Source organism: Balaenoptera musculus, chromosome 12 (assembly GCF_009873245.2).
Source record: "Balaenoptera musculus isolate JJ_BM4_2016_0621 chromosome 12, mBalMus1.pri.v3, whole genome shotgun sequence".
Taxonomy (NCBI): domain Eukaryota; kingdom Metazoa; phylum Chordata; class Mammalia; order Artiodactyla; family Balaenopteridae; genus Balaenoptera; species Balaenoptera musculus.
In genome coordinates this window covers 73,004,559-73,019,018 of record NC_045796.1, presented here as the reverse complement: position 1 = coordinate 73,019,018, position 14,460 = coordinate 73,004,559, and the positions used below count along the sequence as shown (strand labels likewise).

At 42.1% G+C, this 14,460-nt stretch overlaps 1 protein-coding gene across 4 annotated transcripts in view; it reads left to right on the top strand.

Moving 5' to 3' along the window:
• Positions 1–6,539, top strand: part of LOC118905259 (cytochrome b5 reductase 4) — an 86,795-nt gene extending 80,256 nt beyond the window's left edge. For 3 of the 4 annotated variants that reach the window (XM_036871841.1, XM_036871838.1, XM_036871840.1), the window contains 2 exons: positions 3,638–3,802; positions 5,954–6,539. In XM_036871841.1, coding sequence (XP_036727736.1) covers positions 3,638–3,802; positions 5,954–6,008 — 220 coding nt within the window. In that variant the 3' untranslated portion in view covers positions 6,009–6,539. The remainder of the gene's footprint in view (positions 1–3,637; positions 3,803–5,953) is intronic. The other variant, XR_005022188.1, reaches the window with a different exon arrangement.
• Positions 6,540–14,460: the final 7,921 nt, after the last annotated feature.

Genomic DNA, 14,460 nt, shown 5'->3' with positions numbered 1-14,460 from the left:
CTGCGCCACCAGGGAAGTCCCAGGGGTGTGTTTCTTGGAATGTGTTCCTTGAAATTTTCATATGTTCCCCCTAAAGGGCTCTATGATTAAATAAGTTTGAGAAATAATGTATACTATGTTACCTTCTTGAAGTTTAATATGAACTTAGCATATTCAAGGCTTTGAGAAATTCTAAACAAATCTATTTAACTTCTTTTAACCCAGTAGTCCCAAACTTATTTGACAGGTTAGCCTTTTGTTTTCATGGACGACCACTGACATTTGGAGGAGCACAAATGTTTAATCAGATTCGTTTTGAGAAATATTTTTAACCCCTAGCTGTTTATTTTGTGAGCTGTTTTTCCCATGAGCAAATAGCAAGTTTTTCTGCAGATTCTAGCATTTTTCTTTAGCTAGAGAAACCAGGAAAAGCTGGGGCCCCAAATGCTCTGAAATACTGCTTTGTGGGCAGTGACAAGCCACTGAAGCTTTAGCAAAGAAGTTGTGAGATTGGATCTGGGTTTTTAGGAGAACTAGTATAACAATGATGTGCCAGATAGATGAGGGTAAGCTTATTAGAGCAACATCTTAGACAAGAGATAGAAGGGCAGGACCTGGAGTTGTGGCAGTAAAAATGGGAAGGCAGGGATATGTATGTGTAAGAAATAGGAAGGAGTGGGTCTGGGAAGCTGATTGCCTGGAGGAGGAGGGAATACGGTGTTGAATGACTTCAGGCTCTGTGTATGGTTTAGACTGAATGCATGCGTTTATATTTCAAGATTGTTTTTATCTCAGGTCATTTATCAGCCTACTTGAAAGTAATTTTTTTTGGACAAGCTTGTTTACTTCCACTGACATTTAGACCTCATAGGCACTCATCAGAAGCAGGCCTCTCCCTGTCTCTCTCTCTCTCTGTCTCTCTCTCTTTCTCTCTCTTTCTCTCTCTCATGTTGCTTTGCACTTTATGGATTCTCGAAATTTATTTTCAGGTAACCTTTTCAAGAGTCCCAGTCCTTTCTGTCACTTCTGAAATCATAGGGCAGAAAGGAGTTTCAGGACGTTTGCCAGTGCATCCCCTCATGCCTCAAGGCTATAAATGCTTCAGACAGTAAGTTGCCCTTCAGAAAAATTCAGAAGCAACCATCCACAGTAACCATCTGTATCCTGATATGGTATAAGAAATCCTTCACTCATGTATTCTTGAGCCTTACCTTGGGATTGCTCCCGCTCCAGTGAAAGCTCTTTTCCAGTGCTGCGAAGGAGAAGATAAACAGGATAGCAGCCTCCTAACAATCCCCTGGAAATTGCATCCCTGCCACCTGGTCACTTTTTCCATTGAGAGACCCACAGGTATACCCAGGGGACCAATATGTGAATAAATACAAAATACATGAGGAATTTATACCATTTATGTAAGGATCACAGTTATTTTTCACCCTTTAGTAGATGCCTGCAGAAAGCATGCCACTGATAGGAAAATTAAGATTTTTTTTCAGATGACAAAGGACGCCAGTATTGATTTATATATCTCAGCAGTTTTATTCCAGTGACAGACTGATTGGAAATAGAGGCAGAGGAGACTATCTTTTATTTGTAATTTAACAAGGCAATTGCTATATTTTATTGCGTTGTCTATGTATAATTAGATATGTCTTAAGATAGTGGTTCCACAGCTGCTTTTGGGTCCCCTTTGATAATCTGATGAAAGGTTATAGACCTTCTTCCCAGAAAAATGCCCTTACAAATTCACGTACATTTTTATATGTAATTTCATAGATGCCAGCATATGGCTTTGTTCTTCTGAGTATAGTGTTTATTTTTAACCAATATGGCTTCTTGTTAAATAAATTCCTTTATTCATTCACCAAGTATTTTTTGCACACTTGCCTCAAGCCAGGCCTGGATACAGTATGAACAAGACAGGCAAGGACTCTGCCCTCATGGCGCAGCAAACAAACATCACATTCCAGAATTATGTAATGCTATCTTAATTATAAGTGCTGGGAAGGAAAAAACATTAGTGAAAGTATTTGGGGTACTGTTTTTGTATAGGGTGGATTCCTATTGCTGCTAAAGTGAAATGGGAACCTTGAAGGCAAGAAATAAAACACGTCTCTGTTGGGTTTTTAAATATAAAATCAGAATATTAGAGTTGTAAGAGAGCATATGGTTTTCCCACCTTGTTCCACAGATGGACCTATAAGCCCTAGAGGCTGGGTCTGGTGAGAGCTGGGACGGGTTCTGTAGCCCCGGCTGGCGCCCTGAGCTGGTCTGTATGCTTGTGCTGGCCCGTCCGCTCTTGGGAGCGTTTACCCAGCTGCAGCCCAGCCAGGCGAGGACCACAGCTCCAGCCATGTCTTGCTTCTGTTCTGATGTTTGGCTCCCAGGGCCACCTCACGAGAGAAATTATTCACTTCAGGGTTTTCTTAAGATTGAGATTAACATATTACTCAAGTGGAAAATGTAGAAACACATTCGATCTGGTGCTACTGAAAATGATAAGAACTAATTGCGTTTGCAAAAATGGAGCAAAGGGAGCAGGTACAGCTTAGAATTTTGAATTTGCTATGACTGTTCATCAGCAGTTCACTTAACAGATTACAGAGCTGTGGGAAGAAATGGTCTGTTGTTCCCTTGTGAGACTTGGTTTGATGTGCTTCTTTCTGATTGTAATTCTGTACCCTTTCTTTTCTTTGAAATGTTTCACTCCATAGTGTTTGAGTGCCTCCTGTGTGATGGCCATTAGGGGTGCAGTGATAACCCAAGCAAACATGGTCCCTGCTCTCACGGAGTTCCTGGTCTAATGGGGAAGGTAGACATTACTAGAATAATCATCTTGGTGGCCACATATTTACAGCCTGATAGAAAGGCTATAAGGAAGAGGAAAAGGGAAACATTTCTACAACACGTGTAATTACGAAAGGACTCCAGACTGGTGGCGCTGCAGTGCTTCCCTGGAAATGATGCTTGAGCTAAGAAACTGAACAGTGGGGCGTGGTAGAAACATTACGGAAGGAGAAAGAGAACAAGCAGGGTGTGGCAGTGGAGGCTGAGAGAAGCAGAGCACAGACTTAGGAGCTAGGATTGGGGAGAATTTGGACGTGGAGGGTGAGGCAGATCAATCCCGGGTTTCCGGTTTGTGCAACCAAACGGACTGTGGTGCCATTCACAGCAGTGACATCGGGTGTGGCACAGGGGTACTGTAAGTCAAGGTTGAAGCCATGAAGACAGTAACAGTAAGAAGTCAGATAGGCCGTTGGTTATCGGGGTCAAGGACTCATTGGAGGGGTTTGAGTCAGAGATGAAAATGCACATGTCACTGGTCGTTGCTCTTTGCTGTGCTTTATACAAGCGAATTATTAATAAAAATGTGGAGTTCTCTGAGATTCTTTAGAGCTCGCTTTCTAATGAGTTCCATAGAAAACGTCAAATTATTCTCTTATCTGTAGCAAAAGTTTATCTTTAGTAAATGTGGATTTACCTGTATGTTTTTGCAAAATGTTTGTTTACATTCTGTTCTAGTGCTTTTCTGGCAAGCGTGTCAACCTTCATATATTCATTTGTTCTCCAGGGGAGAAAAAGATGCGTTAGTGAACTGGAAACATGTTCATAATATATTTAATGTAATAGACTTTAAAAAAATGTTTCTTTTCTCCAGATTTGACCTTGAATTTGTTCTCTCAGCACCTACTTCTGAATGGAACGGCAAACGGGGATACATTTCACCAGCTCTGCTTTCTGAATTTTTGAAAAGAAGTTTAGACACGTCCAAAGTCCTCATCTGCATTTGTGGACCAATGCCATTTACAGAACAAGGAATGAAGTGAGTAGCAACGTGGTAGGAGAGAGAATCCCAGCACCGTGAAATGACGACCTCCTATAAACAGCAATTGACGTGGCTCTCATTCCTTCCTATTCATATGAACCTGCACTTCAGTAGTCTGTCACAGCGTAAGAAAATAATAACAAAGTGTTTAATCTGCGTGCAGGTGAAGCGTCGGAGGCCCGGATTATGCACAGAGTTAGACGTGAACACAAAAGTCAGACACAGCCAGCTGTTGATGGCCTCTGGTAGTGGCTGGTAGTGTGGACGCTTTCACAAGATTGGTGCCAGGTAGTTTTGGGGACACTAGATTCAACCTCCTCTTCCACCAAAGCTTCATAATATATAATAATTTTTTAAAAATATATCATAATAAGCAGTGTTCATCTCATTGTAGATTTTGATCTTCCATCATTCTCTGCAACTGGGTGAGCATTAATCAATAACACAGTGAGAGAAAGCCAAACAGCAAGACAAAAACCAGAGACTAGAACATAAATAAGCCAAGACCAAGAGTTGAACTCCGCACAAAGAACAACCAGTGGTAGTGACCGTCTTATTTAAAAATCACCTTGATCTTATTTAACTCTAAAATGACACTTTAAAATATTTGGTTAGATATAGCCACTATTGGGTTTCTAGATGATTTTAAAATATGACTGCCTTGAATGGCCTGCATTTCCTTGTTTGGTATATGACTGACCCTGACATTTGCTAGGTAGTTTTCTCTCTTGCTCCTTTATTTGGGTTCAGATGGCGAGAGGCTTGCGAGCCGCACCACGTTGGCCTCGTAACTCCTCTGCCGTCCTGTCCCTTTGTCTGAATGTGTGTGTCAGCTCCGGAAGCTGCCGCTTGGGGTTGGAATCCCAGCTGCACCACTTACGGTCATCCTACAATCATCAGCTAAGTGTCCTAGGGCCAAAACCTTCTAAGCTTTAGTGCACTCGCCTATCTGAGGGAATAAGTGATAATATTTATGCGTGTGAAATGCTTAGCACAGTGACTACAAAGAGTGAGTACTGAGTAAATGTTTATTACTTTCAGCAGCAATTTATTTATTTATTTTTTCACCTCCTTTGTTTTTGGCCATGCCACATGGCTTGCAGGATCTTAGCTCCCCAACCAGGGGTCGAACCCATGCTCCCTGCAGTGGAAACGTGGAGTCCTAACCACTGGACCGCCAGGGAAGTCCCCTTCAGCACTATTTTAAACAGAGCTACTCTTAAGATCTCAGTCTCCATTTACAGTATTTTCCAAGTTGAATTATACTTAAGCAGTATTTCTGCTTCTCCTGTTCAGCGGGGGAAAATTACGATAAGAGTGCTGGGGGATCAAGTCCTTACTTCAAAAACTGGTGAATAAAGAGGAAGAAAACCAGCATTTATTCTGCCTTTTCTGTATGAGTTATACTACTGGATAACCACATAATAGATGAGCAGAAGTTCTTCTTTATAGAATTCCTCGGCTGATAAACGAATAAAGAATGATAGGAGTAGAATGTCACCAACTTCGGTCCCTAATGAAACTAGTAGATGTGTACGTACGTCACCAGTGGTGGTGAGCATCCAAAAAGAGAGGCAAGCCGGTATTCTGTGCCTCCTGATGAGAGAGCACTATGAAGTAGTCTTGTCAAAAAGAATTGAACCTGTATCTGATTAAGCCTCTCGATCCAATTATTAAATTTTGGGAGATAAAAGGAAAAAGGAACATATTATTAAAGTAAACCACAGGGATGCAGCAAAATGAGAACCGTGGGAGACTCAACACTTAAAAATCTGATTTTGTCAACAAATAAATTGCAGGACAGAGAGAGACAGAGAGAGAGATGGAGGGGATGTTATAGATCACAAAATACCCAAAAGACATATAAACCAATCACAGTGAGTAGACTTTAATTGGATCTTGATTCAAACAGACTTTAAAAAATTATGGCATTTATGAGACAATTGAAAATGTGAACACTTACTAGATAATTTGATGATATTAAGGAATTACTGTTAATTTTTTAGAAGTGATAATTGTGGAGTGTTTTAGAAAACACATGCTAAATGGGGAAAATGAAAAAATACTATGGTTATGATGGTAAACTCTGATCTTCTTTATTTTTAAACATCTTCCCTAAGAAACATGTGCTTTTTATTTGTTTTTCAGGTTGCTGCATGATTTGAACTTTTCCAAAGATGAGATTCATAGTTTTACAGCGTAATGAAGAGGTGTCATTCAACTGTTTTAGCTAAATTTGTGATTACTTAGGGTTTTTTAAAAGAACATTTTTGTATATAGGTTAACTAGAATCCAGGTTTTAGTTTCTTAAATGAAATCAAATGTTTCTTCACTATAGATACCTTGTTGACTTTATTTTGTACCATAACTTATTTTACTACTGATATTTGTCCTGGAAGGTCAGTCATGGCAACAAGTATATACAGGATTCTTTGTTATGAATCACAAAGTTCCTTACCATTTAAACTGTATCACTGTTCTACGATAAGCTCTTGTGTTTTATGACATGATAAAGCAAATGATCATTTTGATCACATTTCTATGCTGTAAGATGTCTGATTAGCAATACAGATTAAATTTTACATTGCACTGTAAACTCAGGAAATGATCATTTATGTCCTTGTTCTTACTATGAAAACATGGAGTGTTATAACTTATTAAGTGATCCAAACATTTTGTGTGTCTATGGCCTTGATACAGAGTAGAATAAAAAATATTCTTAAGTACTTTTTAATCTTTGTGGTAGAAATGTGTTTGAGTGCAACAGTATGGGTTAGTGTCTACGGGGAATTTTAAAAGCAGCAATAAAAGATTCTGGAGACACTTCACACACGCAGCTTTGGATTATATGTGTTTAGAAAGTTTAAGACAACCTTAACAACTGTTTTGATTCTTAGCCAAAACTAGAGGCATCAGGAAAGATAATGCAAGTATAGCATCTGGTCTCATGGTCTAAAATAATCATTCGGTGCTTTGGAATAGGTTAAATTTAAGTTCTTTTTGAGCCCATCTAGACCAGCTGGGAACATGAGGAACACTCCATCCTAAATGGTACCTTCCCTGCCTGGCTGCTTGCCCCACAGCTGGCGGTTCAGCAGGGAGCCCTCCTAAGCTCTGCTGTGTGGGCATCTTATTCTCTCTCCCTGCTGCTGTGTGCAGCCTTCAAAAGCTTTCACAGGTTGGGATTCTGCAAAGGGTATCAAGAAAAGCCACTGTATATACTACCAAACGTAAAATAGCTAGCTAGTGGGAAGCAGCCGCATAGCACAGGGAGATCAGCTCGGTGCTTTGTGACCACCTAGAGGGGTGGGATAGGGAGGGTGGGAGGGAGACGCAAGAGGGAAGAGATATGTATATGTATAGCTGATTCACTTTGTTATAAAGCAGAAACTGACACACCATTGTAAAGCAATTATACTCCAATAAAGATGTTAAAAAAAAAAGCCATTGTGAGCTTTTCATGAGGAAACTGTTGGATGCGTAGGCGGCTATGCGTAAGCTAACTTGGATTTTTCAGTCGTATTCAGGATGGCAGCATTGCTGTTACAGAAATCGGGGTGTGGGGAGTCTCCAAGTCCCCTGTAAATGATTTTGTAAATAGCTAAGTCTTCACTGAATGAATGGTGTACTCAGGAGGAACACAATGTTAACATTCCTCAAATTACGAATCCCCAGCCCAGGAAGCTCCCCAGGTGCGAGTGGCTGGGTCAACGCTGTCTTCTTTCCCTGCGTCTCCCTCTTCCGTCCATCGTCGTTCACCCAGGCCGGAGGTGGCAGTGCTCCCTGTGGCTAACAGGGACGTTTTCTACCTCTGCCTTCCGACCACCTCTTTTTCTCTCCCCTAAGATCATGAACTTTCCAGGCACACCTTTTTTCGTAGTTTATTAGTAATATATCAATTAATTCTACCTTAGCCAGCTGTCTCATCTTTTCTACCCTCCTTTTTCCTCTCTCCTCCAAACCCTTTTCTAATTACCTCCAGGTTACTCCCTGTTTGTATCTCTTCCTCCGTCTTCTTACTGTATTTTAAAGCAAAAGAAAACCCATGAGCATCTTCTGAAGGTATATGTTAATAATTCCCAAATTGGCATCTTTGAGAATCAGCTGAGCTTCAGTTTTCAATATCCAGTTACCACCTGGATGTTCCACAAGCCCCTCAAATTCAATAGATCCCAAACTAAGCTTTTGCCGTGACCACCTTGTAACCAGACCAGGTTCATGTTTGGCTGACGCTCAGCAAGCCGAAACGCTGAGACGCCAAGGTTTGCAGCAAAGAGAGGGTTTATTTAAAAGACAGCCAGGTCAGAAGACGGGAACACAAGTCTCAGATCCGCAAGGGACTCAGGGGAATTATGGGATAATGAACGAAGAAGCAGGGCCTTCTGAGGCGTGCGGAGCGTGGGGAAGGGTGACCGGGAAAAGGGGAGGGGGGATTGTCGTTCTGCGCAGGCGTAACGAAGCTACAGGCTTCTGCACGTTCAAAAGTGGAGGCGCTTAGCACGAGCTGAGGGTGGAGTTTTCGACCCTCTGGCGTCGGAAGGTCCCTGCGTGGCCACTCATGTGTGCCCATTTGGAGGGTCAGTGGGCCTCTCCAGTGTTAATCAGCTGAGCTCCAGCTAGGCACAGCTGACTCCAAGTTCCTGGAAAACAACTCGGGCAGATAGATACCTGATTGTTTAGGCTACATGCCGCTTGGAGGACATGCAAGTCTTAAAACCACCTTGATTAGTGAAGGCAGCTGAAGTGGATTTAAGCAAATCCATGGTTTCAGTCTCTCCCACGTCTATTCCTCCTCTTGAATTCTCTGATTTACTGGTGCTACCTTCCACCTAGCCAGCTCTTCTAGAACTATTCGGGATCAGTGTCTCCCTCTCCAATCTGACTCCTCCATACCAGCTAGCCCTGCCCTGTGGTCCCTCAATCACCTCAGTACAATAGCCTGACAACTGGTCTTCCTAGTGCAGGTTTTTTTTTTATTCCTATTGCAGTCTTGACCTCACTGAAATTCATTCTCCATTCCAGTGTTGCTAGAGGGCCTTAGAAACTCCCCTAAATAGAGCCTCAGTCTCCCATTTAATACAGCCGTATACTGAGGAGCACAGAAGGGAGTATGGATTGTAACTATTATTCTTGAGCAAAGAGCTCCAAGGCTCCTATGTCCTGTATTTGCAATAAGAAAAGGGAATTATACTCAAAGTCACTTTTCCTTGAGAGTTCTGCTTGCTTACTTCCTTTTTAAAAATGTGTTTATGTGTCAGTTTTGTATCAGTTTTCTATTTCTGCAAGGACAAATTACTGTGAACTTCGAGGCTTAAAACAACACCCATTTATTCCATGGCTCAGAGGTCTGGGCTCAATGGGGCTCAGCTGGGTCCTCTGCTGAAGACCTCGCAAGGCTGACATCAGGTTGTCAGCTGGGCTGGACTCTTCTCGGGAGGTGCTAGAGAATGTTTAGCTTCCAGGCTCCTTCAGGTTGTTCGTAGAATTCAGTTCCTTGAGGTTGGAGTTCCCCATTTCCTTGCTAGCAGTCAGCTGGGGGCCAGTCTTTGCTTGTATAGCTGCCCATGTCCCTTCTCATGCTATCTACGTGGCTCCCCCCAGCACTGGTAGATCCAGTGCATCTCATGCTTTAGATCTCTCTGCATTTCCCTTCTGCTACAGTCTTTCTTCCCCCGGCTGGAGAAAGTTCACTGCTTTTACGGGCTCGTGCAATCAGACGGGGCCCGCCCAGATAGTCCTGGATAATCTCCTGATCTTAAAATCTGTAGCGTTACAGCTGCAGAGTCCCTTTTGCCATTTAATATAGCACATTCAAAGTCTGCAGGCAGTAGGGTGTCGACGTCTTTGGGGGACCATTCTGCCTACCACAGTCTGAAGAGAACAGAGAAACTTGTCCAAGGTAAGATAATTGTATTTTGTCTAGAGCTTGCTATGGGCCCTCAATTTTCACCTTAATGTGATGGAGGAGTGAGAGATGCTTTCCACTCCAGAATACTTAACTCCATTATGCTGGCGAAGGCTTGGCTACAGCTTCCTCTGTGGTCTACCTTCTCTGACACATAAACTTGTCCTAAACTAGTTTGGGGCTGTGTCTGTTGATAGCTGCAGACTCCCACCTTTGGGCAGATGACCCAGTCTCTGTTTGGTCTATGATATTTAGAATGGCGGCTAATTGGTTAAAAAGGAAAAGTGAAACCTCAGCCAGCCCCAGCCTCTTGGTGTCTTTCTGCTTTGGTTTTTTGGTGGGTTTTTTGTGTATGTTTTTAATTGAAGTATAGTTGATTTACAGTGTTGTGTTAATTTCTGCTGTACAGTAGAGTGATTCAGCTATATATACATTCTTTTTCATATTCTTTTCCATTATGGTTTATCCCAGGATATTGAATATAGTTCCCTGTGCTCTACAGTAGGACCTTGTTGCTTATCCATTCTATATATACTAGTTTGCGTCTGCTAATCCCATACTCCCAATCCTTCCCTCCCACACCCTCCCTCCACCTTGGCAATCCCAAGTCTGTTCTCTCTGTCTGCCAGAATGCCAGAGTCACCTACCTGAAATACAAAAAACACGTTTTCTTTCCTGGTTAAAGTTCTCTTCTGCTGCCCTGTCCCCACTCATGGAATGGAGGCTCCATCTTGGGGGGCAGCACACTGAACTCGGGGCCCTGGTAATGAGGCACTGGTTCCACACCCGGAGAGCAAGCCGAGGGGACCTCAGGCCACGGCCCCCAGCCCTCCACCAAGTGCTCAGCTCTTAGGAAGGGTGTCACCCCGAGAGAAGCTTCTATTGTCCCCAGAACGTTCACGCCCAAGTCCTTCTGTGGATGTATTTTTTCATTTCTCTTGGACGGATACCTACGAGTGAAATTGCTGAGTCATGTGGTAACTGTACATTTAACTTTCTTTTAAACCCTATTTTATTCTGTGTATATTTCTAGATCTAATGCTGAGACATATACTAGTTAGATAATCATACTTTTGAATGTACAGTTTCAAACTTTTAAGAAAATGCCAGGTTTTTTTTTTTTTTCCAAATTGGTTGTACCATTTTACATTCCTAGCAGCAAGCACTGTATCAGAATTTCAATCCTTCCACATCCTCAACAACCTTGAATTATTAATCTTTTAAAAGTTAGTGTGTAGTGGTATCTCATTGTGATTTTAATTTGCATTTGTCTGATGTCTGTTGATGTTGAACTTGTTATCATGTGCTTATTGGCCACTGGTATATTGTCTTTTGTAGGGTTTTAATCTTTTGCCCATTTTTAATTGGATTGTTATTAAATTGGAAGCATTCTTTATACATCTAGATACAAGTCCTTTTTCAGATATGTTTCACGAATATTTTCTTCCACTGTGTGACAGCAAATCATATGGAGTGCTTAGGGCAAGAATAAGCTTGGGTATAAATCAATTTAAATTAAGAGTGTAAACTAAATAACAGTGCAGAAGGCAACTGTGAAGTTGATAAATGAATGACTAATATTCTAGGAAGAGAACTCTGGTGATAGCGTGGGGAGAACATTCTGGAAGGGACAGGTCTGAGAGGCGGGCAGCTAATGACAAATAGGACCATGATGAGACATCTTTAATCCCGGTACAATGGCAAACACATTAAATAATGCAAATCATCACTGTAGCCGTGGAGGCAAATACAAACCACACAGGCTTTGTGTAAGCTTGGCTCTTTGGGAGGAACAACCATTTCCATGTTGCAGTACATCTTGTCCATATGTCTCTTAGCAACTTGACACTTGGAGGTAAATCTGAAAATGATGCTGGCACCTCTCTTCCTCGAATCTGAAGAGCTTATGTTCTGACTCAGGATTTTCTAATTAGCCATCTCAAGCCGTGGTGATCAGAATAGTGAGGGAAGTGTTTTTATTGTAGTGTTTGCTGAGGCGGCCTGTGTGGACTTCATTACAATTCCATTTCCTCTCATTTCGAACATGCTGAGAAACGCAGTTATTTGTGTTCGGTACAAATAACTCTGGCTCCTAAACATGTCTAAGGGAGAAGCTGCTGAAATTCTTAGTAAAATACATTCAGGTGTTTGTTATGCTGAGGATTGCTCACTTTCTGAGCAAGTTAATATTTTACTAATAAAAGAATTGTCACAAGGCAAGTCTCAGGATAGCCACATTCTTGCACAGTTTAGAGAAAAAAGATCACAGAAATCATTATATATCTGGATTTTCCTCATTGCCTTTCACATATTGTCTGGTGTATTTTAATATAGATACTTTCCTATTTTAAAATCTTGAATTAATTGTTCTAAACCTTCAGTGAGATGGGAATTCTGTGCAGTAAACCATTAGAAGAAGGGGCATTCTCCCTCACCCAGTTAGGAAGTGGCAAAGGCAACCAAGTACAGGGTTCCCGGTACTTACTGGGGTTTCAGGAAAAGCACAGTGCTGGTCAGGTTAGAAAGTAACACGTGAAGATACCACCTGCTCACTCAGTAATGAAGCCGTGGAGGTTGGCCCCTTTGTGCTGGACCGGCTGTGGAAAAACTGCTGTTTCCCTGGCACCCCACCGTCCCGGCTTGGGCACAGAGGAAGGCCTTACCTGTGTGTGCCGCACAGGTGTTTCGTGAGATGGAGGGCCATGTTCTTGTGGGAGCTGTTTTCACCCCTAAACATTCTCCATTTTGTCCTCTTGGTCATGACATCTTAAACAATAATAGCTAATATTTATATAGTTGACAAACCAATTCCAACAGTCCTGCAGGGGTTGCTGGTAAAACGTTTAACAACCAGCCCTTAGAAAAATAAATAAATAAAGCCCTGATTTGTAGAATTTGTCCATTTTTGTGGTTTAAGTCCTTTTGCTGCTGTTACCGACCAGGATTCTTAGCCTCCTTAATCAATAGAAATTGATAAGAGGCCAGACAAGAAATTCAGGCAAAGCTTTACTGGGCTTCCTGCTGCAGCAGAGGGGAGCGAGAACAAGCCACAGTTTTGCTGGCTTGAGCCCCGAGGTAGGGGCTGAGCTGGTTCCTTATATGGGGTGAGGGTAGGGCTGTGTCCAGGGGTCTGGCTGGAGGGGTGGCTTAGATGCTTTACCCACTTCCTTGGTGGTGTTGAGTGCAGGGGGCGTGCGCAGTGTCCTGCTTTTGTTCCTGGCTCTTCAGAAGTGGCAGCTGATATTTTTTTTGGTCTTTTTGTATCTTGTTGTCCATAATTTGCCCCAACTGCACATGCACACAGTTGTTTTTAGTCCCTTATAGTTTCTTTGCATTTTGTTGCTTGGGGAGATGTTTGCCCAGGTGCAAGCACTGCAGCAAAGGGTCCCAGGTCCCAGCCTGTCTCACTATGGCCAATTTCAACGTGAGGTGACTGAATGTGGAGTTGGGAAGGGATGGGCACTGTTGGCTCTGCCCCGTTGGTAACCATCTCAGGTTACGGAGCAGGCAGGGTGCAAGAACTTCTGACATGCTTTCACTTAGCACCCTCAGACAAACTCAACGAGGAAGGTATTAAATAATCTGTTTTTTCGATGAGGCTTAAAGAAGCTAAGTGACGGGTCAGAAAGTGGTAGAACCGGGACTGGAATGCAGTTGGTTTGATTAACTTGCCCAAGGTCACACGCTGGTGGGAGCTGTCCCGTGGCCTCAGAGCCAGGGGTGCCCATAGGGAGTGCTCGCTTCTCCCCAGAGAGCCCTCTGAATTTTGTTTTCTATTCCGTGACATTAGAAACCTCCACGTTATGGTCAGGTCTAGAGATTGCCAGAAGCACCCTTATTTCATCTACCCTGGTTTAAAAATTACTCCAAGGTAAGACAGAAAAACAAGGGCTGACCTGGGTGGGGCAGAAGAGTGAGTGTGGAAAAGGCTCTGTCCCCGATTAGCTAGGTGGCTCTGGGAAATCGACTTCCTCTCTTGGTGCCCTGTTTTTCTCATACATACAGTGGGGATCATAGGTGCCTGAAGCAGAGGACATACTTAATACGTATTAGCCACTAATACTATCTCCAAATGTTCTGGGTTTTTATATATTTGATGGAACGAAGGAGCTGACCTTTTTGGAGGAAAGATCACAAGTTCTTTGTAAGTCCAAAAACATAGGGAGTAATTAACAGGCAATTTACCAACCATTTCTATTTCTCACACCAGCTTTGTGTTATGAATTCTTATAAACACATTTCAGAGTTTTGACCAATATGAGGATTGATATATATATAGGTGAGTAATAAAGTAATTTAATGCCAGTCCTTCCTTATCTTTTTAATAAAAATCAAATATTTCAGACATATAAGAAGGTGGAGAGAAACTGTCAGGAACAGGCAAGTATTGCCCACCTAACCTGAGAGGCAAAGCACTTAGATATTGATGAAGACTCCTAGGGACCCTTCCATGATGCCATTTTCCTCGAGATCACTCCCAGGGTTACCATTATCGTGCATTTTGTGTTTATCTTTCCCTTGCATGTTTCTTATACTTTATCCTCTGTATGTGGTCCTAAACAATATCCCTGTGCAAAATACAGAATTGTCTTTTATGTTTTTAAACTTTATATGAATGATATTGTATATGATCTTCTGCTCCTTGCTTTGTTTTAATGGCCATGGTTTGAGGGATAAATCCATGTTAATACATGTAGCACTAGTTCCTTCGTTTTAACTGTGATATAGTATTCCATTATTATATGAATAT